The following is a 14,556-nucleotide window of genomic DNA, read 5'->3' on the forward strand; positions in this document are numbered from 1 at the left end:
CTGTACTGTAATTTATCTCACTCTTTCTTTACTAGGTATTAGACTGTTCGCACTTTATGATCGTAAATAATATTGTGATGTTACATGTAGGCGTTGTTGTCATGTGAGATTATTTCTTCAGTATAGGTTTCTTAAGACTCTTGATTATATACTGGCCAATTTATAGCCCACAAATGTTGATCAATTTATTCTCCCTCTAGTAGTGTATGAGATTCCCAATTTAATGTCTTTTTAAATGATCTGGAGTAGGAAATGTGAAATATAATTTCCAGATTTGTACGTGATATTGAGAAAAAAGAAAAACAACTGGACTTGGTCTTGGGTTGGGAGTGGAGAAGAAAATTAAAAGATGTCTTTAGATGGGAGACTGGGATATGATACAGCATATTGAAAGGCACGGGGAAGAAAAGAAAGGCAGGGAGTTTGGAAGGAGGTTCTGATGTGGAAAAGGGTTTTATTTTTAGCAGTATTGAGTTTTAGATACTAGGATGTCTAAGTGGAGATGCTCTGTAGAAATTGGTAATCTTCTATGGATCTAAGCAATTACACATCTGCAGTTGTGTAATAATAATTAATAACCATAGATATTTATTTAGAACTTGAAGGTTTTCAGGGTGATTCTTATGTAATCTCATTTGATTTTCTGATGTCTATAAGCTGGATATTATTACTACCACTAATAAACAGATGAGGAAATGATTATGATAATCAGTAGCATCAAAAAACCAACTATATATTGCTATGTACTATAGTTGATACTTTACATATATAATCTCTTTTAACTCTACAGAAGTTCTGTGCGGAATATTCCCTCCATTTATAGGTGAAGAAAGTTCCAAATGATTAAATTTTAGTTGTTTAGCCTCACGCTGCTAGTATTACTCTTTGGGATTAGATTGTATTTCTTTTAACTCCCAACCTATGCTTTTTTTATTTTTCCATACTACTTATGGAAGCCAAGTTTACCCAATAATAATTGGAAGAGGAGGGATTGAAACTCAAGTCTTAACGCTTCAATAAATATTGTTGACATTTTGTCCACTTTGTTTTTTTTTTTTAATTATTTCCTTTCTCTTGAACCACTAGAAATTCTTTCCACATTTTGGCAGGAACCTAACTATAGTTTGTATATGGGAAAATGAAATATGTTTGTGTAAAAATCTTTTTAAATAAGTTTGATTAATTTAGATTTTTAAGAAGCAGTTATATTGGGTTGGCCAAAAGGTTCATTCGGTTTTTTCCGTAAGGTGGCTCTAGTAGCACTAAGTTGTCTTTAATTTCATTCGAAACAATTTTGTTTGATTGTATTGTGACAGCTGTCATATCAGTATGCATTTAAAAAAAACATATCAAAATTGGTGAATTTTTGTGTAGCCATTTTAATATTGGAGATGGAAGAAAAAAAACAACATTTTTGGTGTATTATGCTTTATTATTTCAAGAAAGGTAAAAACCCAACTGAAATGCAAATGGAGAAGGTGCTGTGACTGATTGAACGTGTCAAAAGTGGTTTGTGAAGTTTCCTGGAGATTTCTTCCTGGATGATGCTTCTCGGTTGGGTAGACCAGTTGAAGTTGATAGCGATCACATCAAGACATTAATTGAAAACAATCAATATTATACCACGAGGGAGATAGCCGACATACTCAATATATCCAAATTAAGCTTTGAAAATCATTTGCACCAGCTTGGCTAGGTTAATCGCTTTGATATTTGGGTTCCACATAAGTTAAGTGAAAAAAACCTTTTTGACTGTATTTCCGCATGTGATTCTCTACTTTTTTTTTTGGAAGCATTTTTAAAAAAATAACTAATTTATTTTTGGCTGCGTTGGGTCTTCGTTGCTCCGGGCGGCCTTTCTCTAGTTGTGGCGAGAGGGGGCTACTCTTTGTTGTGGTGCGCAGGCTTCTCGTTGCGGTGGCTTCTCTTGTTGTGGAATACGGGCTCTAGGCGTGCAGGCTTCAGTAGTAGTGGCACGCGGGCTCAGTAGTTGTGGCTCTCGGGTTCTAGAGCACAGGCTCAGTACTTGTGCATGGGCCTAGTTGCTCCGAGGTGTGTGGAATCTTCCTGGACCAGGGATTGAACTCATGTCCCCTGCATTGGCAGGCGGATTCTTTTTTTTTTTTTTTTTTTTAACATCTTTATTGGAGTATAATTGCTTTACAATGGTGTGTTAGTTTCTGCTTTATAACAAAGTGAATCAGCTATACATATGGCAGGCGGATTCTTAACCACTGCGCCACCAGGGAAGTCCCACGATTCTCTAATTAAACGTAATGAAAACGTTCAGTTTTTAAAACAAATTGTGATGGGCGATGAAAAGTGGGTACAATAATGTGGAACGGAAGAGATTGTGGGGCAAGCGAAATGAACCACCACCAACCACACCAAAGGCTGGTCTTCATCCAGAGAAGGTGAGGTTGTGTATATGGTGGGATTGGAAGGGAGTCCTCTATTATGAGCTCCTTCCAGAAAACCAAGCGATTCATTCCAACAAGTACTGCTCCCAGTTAGACCAACTGAAAGCAGCACTCATCAAAAAGCGTCCAGAATTAGTCAACAGAAAACGCATTATCTTCCATCAGGTTAATGCAAGACTGCATGTTTCTTTGATGACCAGGCAAAAACTGTTACAGCTTGGCTGGGAAGTTCTGATTCATCCTCCATATTCACCAGACATTGCACCTTCAGATTTTCATTTATTTCGGTCTTTACAAAATTCTCTTAATGGAAAAAATTTCAGTTTCTTGGAAGACTGTAAAAGGCACCTGGAACAGTTCTTTGCTCAAAAAGATAAAAGTTTTGGGAAGATGGAATTATGAAGTTGCCTGAAAAATGGCAGAAGGTAGTGGAACAAAACAGTGAATACGTTGTTCAATAAAGTCCTTGGTGAAAATGAAAAATGTGTCTTTTATTTTCACTTAAAAACTGAAGGAGGGCTTCCCTGGTGGTGCAGTGGTTGAGAATCTGCCTGCCAATGCAGGGGACATGGGTTCGAGCCCTGGTCTGGGAAGATCCCACATGCCGCGGAGCAACTGGGCCCGTGAGCCACAACTACTGAGCCTGCGCGTCTGGAGCCTGTGCTCCGCAACAAAAGAGGCCGCGATAGTGAGAGGCCCGCGCACTGCGATGAAGAGTGGCCCCCGCTTGCCACAACTAGAGAAAGCCCTCACACAGAAACGAAGACTCAACACAGCCATAAATAAATTAATTAATTAATTAAAAAAAAAAAAACTGAAGGAACTTTTCAGCCAACCCAATAGTAATGGAAATAACACCAGATTAAGAGATACAAAATCGTGGTTTAAGTCCTAGGGTTGAAATACAATAGCTTGGGTAAGACACTTACCTCTGTGAAGTTTTAGTTTCTTTATTGGTAACATGAGGATAAAAAATAATTCACGGATTACAGTAAGTAGGATCTCTGTTGCTGGATTTGGAAGACTTGGGTGTAAATTTTTGTTTCCCTTAGACAAATAACCTTTCTCAGCCTTAGTTTTCTTATTTGTAAAATGGGATGAAAATGCTAACCTCATAGTCTTACTGTAGGATTAAATGCAATAGATTATACAGGATAGAGACCAAGAGCACCCGCCTCCCTCCCTGCATGCCCAACCATTGTATCCTTAGTACCTAGGACAGTGCCTGGCACATAATAAATGTCAGATAAATCATAGTTACTATGCTGAGGAGGCATCACAAATTTGTAGAACACCATATAAATGCTGGGGTTTTTTTAAATTAATTTATTTTATTTTCGGCTGCATTGGGTTTTCATTGCTGCTCACAGGCTTTCTCTAGTTGTGGTGAGCAGGGGCTACTCTTCATTGCGGTGTGTGGGCTTCTCAATGCGGTGGCTTCTCTTGTTGCAGGGCACGGGCTCTAGGCACACGGGCTTCAGTAGTTGTGGCACGCTGGCTCAGTAGTTGTGGTTTACGGGCTCAGTAGTTGTGGCACACGGGCTTAGTTGCTCCGCGGCATGTGGGGTCTTCCCAGACTAGGGCTCAAACCCACATCCCCTGCACTGGCAGGCGGATTCTTAACCACTGCGCCACCAGGGAAGCCCCTGGGGTTTTTTTTTAATTGAAGAGTAGTTGATTTACAATGTTGTGTTAGTTTCTGGTTTAAAGCAAAGTGATTCAGTTATACATATATATGTATATATGTGTGTGTGTATATATATGTACATATTATTTTTCACATTCTTTTCTATATTCTTTTCCCTGTGGATACAGTAGGATCTTGTTGTTTATTTTATGTATAGTAGTTTGTATCTGCCAATCCAAAAGTCCTGATTTATCCCTCCTCCGCTCCCTTTCCGCTTTGGTAACCATAAGTTTGTTTTCTATGTCTCTGAGTCTGTTTTGTAAATAAGTTCATTTGTGTCATATTTTAGATTCCACATATAAGTGATATCATATGATATTTGTCTTTCTCTTTCTGACTTACTTCACTTAGTATGATATTCTCTAGGTCCATCCATGTTGCTGCAAATTGCATTATTTTATTCTTTTTTATGGCTGAGCAGTATTCCATTGTGTATATGTACCACATCTTCTTCATCCATTCATCTGTCGATGGGCATTTAGTTTGCTTCCATGTCTTGGCCACTGTACATAGTGCTGTTATGAACATTGGGGTGCATATATTTTTTTGAATTATAGTTTTCTCCAGATATATGCCCAGGAGTGGGATTGCAGGATCATGTGGCAACTCTATTTTTAGTTTAGAAAAATTATAGAATAGTTTTTTTAAACTTATTATGAAATAATTTTAGATTTATGACAAAGTTGCAGAAGTAGCACTGAGTTCACATAAACTCATCACCCAGCTTCCTCTGATATCAAAGCTTATGCAACCATAGTACAGTTATCAAAACCAGGAACTTAATGTTGGTAAAATACTATTAAATAAACTACAGACCTTAGTTGAATTTCATCTGTTTTTCCCCTAATATCCCTTTTCTGTTCCAGGATTCAGTTCAGGATTCCACATTGTATTTAGTTGTATCTTCTTGAGTCTCCACCATTCCATGACAGTTGTTCAGTCTTTGCTTATCTTTTATGACCCTGATAGTTGACGAGTATTGGTTAGTTATTTGTAGAATGTCTCTTAATTTGCGGCTGCCTGATGTTTTCTTTCTTTTTTTCCCTCTTTTTAAAATATTTATTTATTTGACTGTGCTGGGTCTTAGTTGCAGCATGCGGGATCTTCAGCTGTGGCATGTGAACTCTTAGTTGTGGCATGCAGTTCTAGTTCCCTGACCTGGGATCGAGCCCAGGCCCCCTGCTTTGGGAGTGCGGAGTCTTAGGCACTGGACCACCAGGGAAGTCCCTGCCTGATGTTTTCTTATGATTAGATTGAAGCTTTCATTTTTGGACAGTTTCCACAGAAATGCTGTGCTCTTCTCAGTGTATCGTATCAGGGAGTATAAAATGTGGATGTATGTATTATTACAGGTGATATTACACTTTCAGTACTTTGTTAATGTCATATCTGCCAGTTTTTCCCTTAAAGTCACTTTTTTCTTCTTTGTAATTGGCAAATATCTTGTAGGAAATAGTTTGAATCTGCTTAAATATCCTATTTCTACTGAAATTTTTTCCTACCTATTTAAGCATCCATTGGTGGATCCTGCCAGTTGTAGTTATTAATGGTAGTGTTTGCCTAAATGTGAATTTGTATTTTCCTCATTTCTTCTATATTTATGTTAATTATAGCTGTCCCTTCTCTCCATTTAAAAAAATTATTTCCATTTATATCAGAATGGATATTGCCTTATTCTTTGAGTTATAATCTGGTACTGTCATTTATTTTTTTTCTCAAGTTGTTTCAGCTTTGCCTATTGGGAGCTCTTTCAGATAGACCCTTGTGTCCTTTTGACATGTACTCTAGTTTCTGGCACCACAAGATGTTCTAAGGTCATCGTATAGTTTTCTTTGCCCAGCTTTGAAATCAGTTGGTTCTCCAAGGAGCTCCATTTCCTTTTGTTTGGATAATGGTATTTAGAAACTAAGTTTTGGATGGTAGGTGTGTTGGATTTCATTGCTTCTTAGTGATCTCAGCCGACAGAGCTAGGCAGTACATGTGTGTCTACTAACTCACATGTGCACACTCGTCTATACTAATTTCTTTATGTTGGTTGGGCCCAGGCACCTGCATTGAAAGAAATTGAATGGAGAAAAGGGAGGGAATGCAAAATATAGTTAAGATGTATCTAGCTCAGTGGTTCTCAAAATTTCTGGTCTTGGGGACCCCTTTATTCTTAAAAATATTGAGGACTCTTAACAGCTCTTCTATTGGTTATATATATCGATATTTACCATTTTAGAAATTAAAACTGAGAAATTTAAAATTTTATTTATTAATTTATCAGTAACAAATCCCATTACATGTTAACATACAGCATATTTTTAATGAAATATAACCCTGTTTATAATTTAAAAATTTTGTGAGAATTCATTTTACAATTTTACAGATCTGTTATACTGTCTGGCTTATCTCATATTTGCTAATACATTTAGTCTGTGGTGATATCATATGTTAGTTAGCTTCTAGGAAATGCCGCTATATACTCATAAGAGGAGAGTGAAAAAAAAATAGGTATTATAATGGAAGTATTTTTGACCTCATGGAGCACCCCACTGGAAAGGGTGTCAGGGATCTTCAGAAGTCCCTGGACGAAACTTTGAGAGCCACTGACAGAGGTGTACTAAAACTCTTACAAAATAAAGGTACGTATATAGTAGAAGGATGGATGCAGAAGAACTTGTGTGAGGAAACGCAAAGAACTTAAACCATGATGCTATAGAAGTTAAAAGAATAGAATTTCTGGGTAGGATGGGGGTGGTCAGCACTGTTTCAGGTAAGATAACTTGATTTGATCACTTCTTCCACTTCATCTTATAGTTATCTAAATTGTAAGATGCTGATATAGTAACCAAAATGCAAATTTATAATGAGGAATATTATAGAGAAGTACACTAGAATGTTTGTTGTGAAGTGTGGGTCCCTGAACCTTTTCAAAAGCAAAAGATAGTTATGGACTTTCTCAAACCCTGACAAATGTAGCTCCTTTCAGAAGTTTGCATGCAGTTGGGTCAGGCAGAAAGGGAGGGTTATGGTTCATGATTCATATAAAGGCCTGTCCATCAATGTGCTGCTTTTCTTCCTGGCCCTTTTCTGTGGCTTGTTGAGCTTGGAATTAGAAATCTTCCTGTTGACTGGTTATATGTAACTGTTCTTTCCAAAACCATCCTGGAAATAAACACACACACACGCATACACACAGAGATATATTCTTGGTGTTAAATTTCTCTTTTTCTGGACTCCATGAATACTTCTAAATATTGCTACATTATTTAGGCAGTATATTTGCAGTACAGTTAATTGTTTTATATCTTTCTTTTTACATTTAAACACTTGTAGTACTTGTGGTCACTTTGATTCAATTTGTTTCCTAGGCAGTATTTTGGAACAATTTCCTTCTAGCGATAGTTACACATTCTTCTTATATGACTACATACTGTTTTTACTCTCAGAATAACCATTTCTCTAAGTTTGGTGGCAGTTATTTTGCCTATATGCTTACTACAGATTATTCTTTTGAAAAGTTTGGCCATAAGAGGAAGGAAGTTGCTGGAAATATTTTGGTCCACAAGAATTTATAGGGTAAATTTAAGCGTGCTTTTAGGCAGAGAAGTAGTTGGTGAAGCAAGGGAGATTATTTTAGAGAAGCAGTGAAGCTGCAGAGCCTTAGAGATGGGTGGTAATGGAATTAGTAGCACAGAGTATAGAGGAAAGCACAGGATGCTTTCTTTTTTCTTAAACAGGGGTGGGAAGATGAATGAGAATACCTAAAAGAGAAATTGAAAATTGAAAGGAACATAAGGCTCCAGAAATGGGGAGATGGTAAGAACAGATACTTCTGCCAAGTGACCTAGGTCTTTTCTGTAAAGTAGATCGTGTAGAATCCTGAAAGCTGAGCTGGGGAGAGTATAATTGATATTATGGGCAACAAGGAGCTATTGTAGATTTCCTCATTGGGGAAATGGTAAGAAAACAGTTTTATATTAATTTATTTGTGAGAGAATACATTGGTATATGATAGTGCCCTAAAGTATCAAGGTTGATAGGGTCAATTGGAATGAAATGCATATGGATGTAGGATATTGAGAATGAAGTGAAAGAAGAGTCTAAAATGATTGTAAGGGGTCACCTTGTTTGGGAGTTAGGGGTAGACCAAAATTTGCAAACGACATGAAATGTTCTTCACATACTGTGTCTGGCAACATTATTTTAGGTATGTTTAAATTTGTTACATCGCTTAATAACATTATTGAGCGTGGAAGAAAGTTGTTGGGAAGAGTAGCATGTTTGGAAGAAAAAAATTAAAGGGGGATAGATATAGTTGCAGTTATTTCAGATCTCATGAATTTCTCCATTTGGTTCCTGCCCTTATTCCCTGTATCATTCATTTAGATTGAGCCGAATATGTGCCATTTTATTCGTTTATTAGTGTTACTAGTTTTTTTTTTTTTTTTTAAGGCGTCAAAACTTCCCATCTGCATTTTAAGACCTTTGGAAAGGAGACCTTGTCATAGAATGTGTTCTCAGTATCTAGTATTTTGCTCTGTACATACTAGAATCTCAGTAAATTTAAAACTTCCATTGTATTACTTTAGACTGACTGAATTTAGCATGTAGCAGGTACTTAACAGCTGTTGAATGAATAAGTGAGTGAAAGCTGTTATGAGAAATACAAAAGAAAACTATCTTATTTTCAGATACCAAGATAAGATACAGGTACATGAAATAGTAAAATATAAAAGACATGAAATAAGTCCTGAAAAAGAAAGAGTCATTCTGGATTCTGGGTGTGATTTACTAGTGATTAGAATCAAGGGAAAGATTTTTTCAATATAGAGAGGCCTCTTTATGTTTAAAGTTGGGAGAATAAAGAGAGAGTGATCAAAAATGAGGAATACCTCAGTATAATTAGGATATATATATTAGAACTAGCAAGAATGAACCAGCTTGGGCAGTGGCAAGGGGTGAGGAAGCATGGGCTCTGCCTCTTGATAGGATGTTGGGGAAGAAGTTAGATGAATATACAAGGTAGATATGACATGGGAGTCATGCCTGATGGCTTCCCCAGTCTCAAAGTGGAGATCCAGAGGGAGCTTTGATCAGTGGATGAGCAGGGGTCTTACAGCTTCAGGTGGAGAAGCGTCTGGGTTTAGTCAAATCTTATGAGAGAAGTATGAGTAGGGTGATTGACAGTATGGATGGTATTTCTGGTTTGGTAGTGAGGAAAGCATTGAAATTCAGGCTGTCAAATGTAGGCAGGAGGTTGTACATAGGACTAGGTGAAGTGGTAAAGATTAAGCTATGGGGAAGAAACCAAGAGGTTTTCTTGTTTTTGTTTTTTAGTCTGACATACTTCCTAGCCTGTTGATTTTCTTGATGTTCCAATGAATGTGTTTCAAAAATCCAGCAAACCTGTCTTTTCAACTATCACACATCTGCAAATGCCTGCTTTGATTAATTATACTTTGGTTTATTTTAGGTGAAAAGTAACACTGAGTACTTGATTTTCTTTTAAAGATAGTTCTCAAGGAAACAGTAGGGAACTTATAGATGAATTGTTGTCTCTTTTGTCATGCTTAAGTTTACATGTGTGTATAGATTATCATAGTCTTTCTTGGGCCAAAGAAGATTCATTTTCCCAGACTTTTTGCACCTCATTCTTTCTAGTTGCCTTGTCATTTTCATACCCATCTCTTTATGTTTATGGATTTACCAACATCCTTTCTAAGCACCTTAGGCTGGACCATATACTTCAGTGTGTGGTTGTGTTATATGTAGAGATTACTTTATTCCATTTATGAGTGATAAGCCTGTTGGACTGTTCTAAAAATGTACCTTATGGGCCTCCCTGGTGGCGCAAGTGGTTGAGAGTCCGCCTGCCGATGCAGGGGATACGGGTTCGTGCCCCGGTCTGGGAGGATCCCATATGCCGCGGAGCGGCTGGGCCCGTGAGCCATGGCCGCTGAGCCTGCGCGTCCGGAGCCTGCGCGTCCGGAGCCTGTGCTCCGCGACGGGGGAGGCCACAACAGTGAGAGGCCCGCATACCGCAAAAAAAAAAAAAAAATTAAAAATGTACCTTGCTTTGTGCCTATTGGTATTCACAATGCTTTGATTCATTGATACTTCTAGGTTTTGGTCCGTGCTTTCATAATGTTAAAAGTGTACCTTATATTTGTCAATGCTAGTACCAATATGATCACTTTCCATATATGTGAAAATAGTAAAAGGTTCAGATATATGAATTAATGTTTTTCACTGTGTGCACATAAAGGTTCTTCCTTTGTTTGTGAATAGCTGCTTATTGAAGAACTTATTTGTGAATCTGTCTTACACTCTACTCGACACTTTTGCTGAAAAAAGTTCATCTTCCTTATTTTTAAAAAATTAATTAACTAGCTAATTTATGGCTGCGTTGGGTCTTCGTTGCTGGGCGCAGGCTCTCTCTAGTTGTGGCGAGCAAGGGCTACTCTTTGTTGCGGCGCACGGGCTTCTCATTGCGGTGGCTTCTCTTGTTGCGGAGCACAGGCTCTAGGCACACAGGCTTCAGTAGTTGTGGCATGTGGGCTCAGTAGCTATGGCTCGCTGTCTCTGAGCACAGGCTCAGTAGTTGTGGCGCACAGGCTTAGTTGCTCTGTGGCATGTGGGGTCTTCCCGGACCAGGGCTCGAACCCGTGTCCCCTGCATTGGCAGGCGGGTTCTTAACCAGTGTGCCACCAAGGAAGTTCCCGTCTCTTTCTTACTGCTGCATGCTATATTTTCATGGTTTCTTTGTAATTTATAAGTTAACAGAAATGTTGGAACTACTTTTTGCTGCAACATAAGACAGAGCAGTTCAGCAACTACTTAGTCTGTTGTCATTTCTCCTTGTCTCATACCCAGTTTCAGTAGTTGTATTTCAGTAAACATCACTTCAAAGATGGTAACATGTCTGTATTCCAAAGCCTTGTTGGAGGTGACCTTACCATTCTATTTTATGTTTCAAATAATTACACCAAAAGAAGCCATAAGAATGGTCATTAGTATGATTCTCTAACCTGATAGAAAGAATTATTAGCTAAATAATCATTTACAGTCATGTTTTTGTTTTTTTTTTTTGCGGTATGTGGGCCTCTCACTGTTGTGGCCTCTCCCGTTGCGGAGCACAGGCTCCGGATGCGCAGGCCCAGCGGCCATGGCTCACGGGCCCAGCCGCTCCACGGCATATGGGATCCTCCCAGACCGGGGCACGAACCCATATCCCCTGCATCGGCAGGCGGACTCCCAACCACAGCGCCACCAGGGAGGCCCTACAGTCATGTTTTTATGCCTAGGTTCTCCTTGGTTTGCAATTCTCACACCCCCCACATTTCAGGAATTTTTGAAAACTTCCAGTTCTTTATTTGGTTAGTTTGAAATTCCTGGCTTATGTTGCATTTCCCTCATGAACCCCTCTGCACAGCTCTGTCTTCCAGCTTTACACTATGAGTTTGTAAGATGTTTATAACCTTTTGCACCCCCTTTTTAAGTGTATTTTTTGAAAATGTAGCCATTAGCACATTGTATTTCCTGGACTATTATCAAGATTTTTTTTAAAAGCTTATAAACAACAGAAATTTATTTCTCACTGTTCTGGAGGCTGGAAGTCCGTGATCAGGGTGCAAGCATGGTCGGGTGAGGGTCCCGGTTGCAGACTTCTCGTTGTGTCCTCACATGGTCAAAGAGTCAAGGATTTTTAATGTATTTCAGAGCTTGTTGAGTTGAAAGTTTCTTAGTTTTAAGATACTTGTGTTTTCATTTCAAGGATAGGTTGAAAATGTAGCACAGCAGGATGACTGTGCACCATCAATTTGATGAGAATTGATGCTACCGTTAGTGATCATAGAACCTCCATATATTTTTTTAATTAAAAATTTTTTTTTACTTTTGGTTGTGCCAGGTCTTAGTTGCTGCTTGCGGGCTCCTTAGTTGCGACATGTGTGCTCCTTTGTTGTGGCATGTGAACTCTTAGTTGTGGCATGCATGTGGGATCTACTTCCCTGACCAGGGATTGAACCCACGTCCCCTGCATTGGGAGATGGATTCTTAACCACTGTGCCACCAGGGAAGTCCCCATATTATTTTTTAGGACACGTAGCTCTTCACATCTGTGAGAACTGAGATCTAAAGATGAGATAACATTGTTGATATCTTAACATTTCTTGTTATCATGTAGCTAGAATTGTGTCTTGTACATAGCAGGGGCCTAAAACCATATGCAGTTCTATAAACACACATTTGGTGATGGCTTGTTGTAGAGGCCAGAAAAATACTGGCTAAGATATTGCCAAAAACATTGAACTTAAAGATAATTAGATTTCATTGTTAGTTTATCATTCCTTTTTTGATGAGATTACCTTTTAGAATTTTGTGTTGTTTTTGTGATGTTTTGTAAATTGAGAGAAACCCATCATGAAGTCTGAATACCCCTTTTATCCCCCAGTATTTTATTGATTTTGGAATTTAACCTTTTGTTGTGCCTTTATCTTTAACATCAGTTTCCTTAAATGTGGGAGTGAAATTGTGTGCTCACTTCTCCTTTATTCTGCTAGGTCTTAATTATCTTTTCCCAGGACATGTTAATCTTTTTCTTTCCAGATAAATTTTTGTAAAATCCTAGTTTATTCCCTCAATTTATATACTGTTGATTCTTATATATCAATTACATATTAATGAATTCTTCAACACACTCTTTACTTGCACACACAAATAATCATTTTGGGAGCACCTGTAGGTAGGTTTAGCAAAGGATTAAGCATGCAATGGCTTTTTGTCACAACAGACTTTTTGTTTATTTCTAAAATTGGCTTTTTTTTTTTAACAGATAAGTGTAAAGCAGGAAATTACTTTTACTGATGTATCTGAGCAACTGATGAGAGACAAAAAACAAATCAGAGAGCCAGTAGACTTGCAGAAAAAGAAGAAACGGAAACAACGTTCTCCTGCAAAAGTAAGAGAATATTTTAAGGTGGTGGTTCCTAACATATTACTCCCATACAATTGCTTAATCTTATTGGCAGGAATCTGGCTGGACCATAGGCAACATAAAAGTCTTATGTGGCTTAGTAAAGTTGGAATGTTGCATCAGCTTCACCAGGAGAAAGGGAAGGATGCTTGCCTAAATGGAGGTGGTGGGCCACTGCTTTAAATTTTTCCACTTCCCTTTCACCATGTTTTTTTTTGTTTGTTTTGAAAACAAACTTTTCTTACCCCGTGTCTCTCTTTTCTATGGTATGCAGTGCCCTTGCTTCTCATTCATATTAGTTTTACTTATTTTAATATATGGTTTCAGGAAAATTCAGTATTGATTACTCATTAGGAAAAGGTTGTGCGATAACTGTGCTAGAATAGAATGTAAGCTCCACGAGGGCAGGGACTAATTTTATTCACAGCTACATCCCAAGAGCCTGGAATAGTAGGCCTAAGGGACTCTCAGTAAATACTGTGGGTGAATGAATGGATTAATAAATAAACAACTGACCCATAAATACTATTAGGAATTGCCTGCCTTTTTTCCTTTTCAGTACAGTAGTAGTTGACTATATGTAGCATTTTGGTATTCCGGGGAAGTCTTTGAACTCTGTATAGTATAATTTATATTTTTATAGTTATTTTTCATCTTTTGTTTTCTTTCCTCATATAGTGAAGAAGGCTTTTTAAAAAAGATTTTATAACATTACCTTTTTATTTTGAGGGCTACTTGTTTTTGTATTTGTGATTTAAATCATAATCATCATCATTATTTGTATACTTTTGGACTCAGATGGTGTGCTGAACCCAGTTTGTACTGGCTTGCCAGAGCTGATTGCTGAATTTTCAGGAATTTTGCAAGCTGGTGCTAAAACCATTGGTAGCTTGAAATTAGGCATGGTGAGAATATTTACACCATGGAAATCAGCAGCGCCGCCCACTGACTCCTTAAACTGTTGTTAAACATTTACCAACATACCACTGCTTTTGGGATATATAAGCGTGGCTACTGTTTGAAAAATATAGAGACTAAAATAACCCATAGTTACATTTCCTAGAGATGAATACCTTAATTTTCTGCCACATTCCCTTTCTATTTTCAAATTTGTGTAGATTGTCTGAATTTCCTGATTTGTAACTTAAAGAGTATGTGAGCTATTTTTAAAGTTATTGAATATTTTTATAACAATTTTATTACCTGCATAATGAATGTATTATTTTTTGATATATCACATTATATTCAGTGATTGCTCTGTTGTTGGAAAGTTGTTTTCTCTTTGCCTTCATTTTAAGTCATGCTGCTCTTGAAATATTTGTGTATGGATTTTCATGTACTACTAAATCAAAGGGCGTGAACTTTTAAAAAGGTTTCTTTAAAAATAAATGAGTACATAAGCAAGGAAGCAAGCAAAATAAGTAAAGTTTCTTGATAATGTTACTCCTTCCACAAATGTTCTATCAGTTACATTGCTACCTGCAGTG

General features: G+C 37.7%; 1 protein-coding gene across 4 annotated transcripts in view; it reads left to right on the top strand.

Annotated features, from left to right (window-relative positions):
* Window positions 1–14,556, top strand: part of ZNF148 (zinc finger protein 148) — a 137,549-nt gene that overhangs the window by 73,288 nt on the left and 49,705 nt on the right. For all 4 annotated transcript variants that reach the window (XM_060099411.1, XM_060099412.1, XM_060099414.1 and 1 more), the window contains one exon: window positions 12,929–13,054. In XM_060099411.1, the coding sequence (XP_059955394.1) occupies window positions 12,929–13,054 (126 nt within the window). The remainder of the gene's footprint in view (window positions 1–12,928; window positions 13,055–14,556) is intronic.

The sequence above is a fragment of the Mesoplodon densirostris genome, chromosome 5 (assembly GCF_025265405.1).
Source record: "Mesoplodon densirostris isolate mMesDen1 chromosome 5, mMesDen1 primary haplotype, whole genome shotgun sequence".
Taxonomy (NCBI): Eukaryota; Metazoa; Chordata; class Mammalia; order Artiodactyla; family Ziphiidae; genus Mesoplodon; species Mesoplodon densirostris.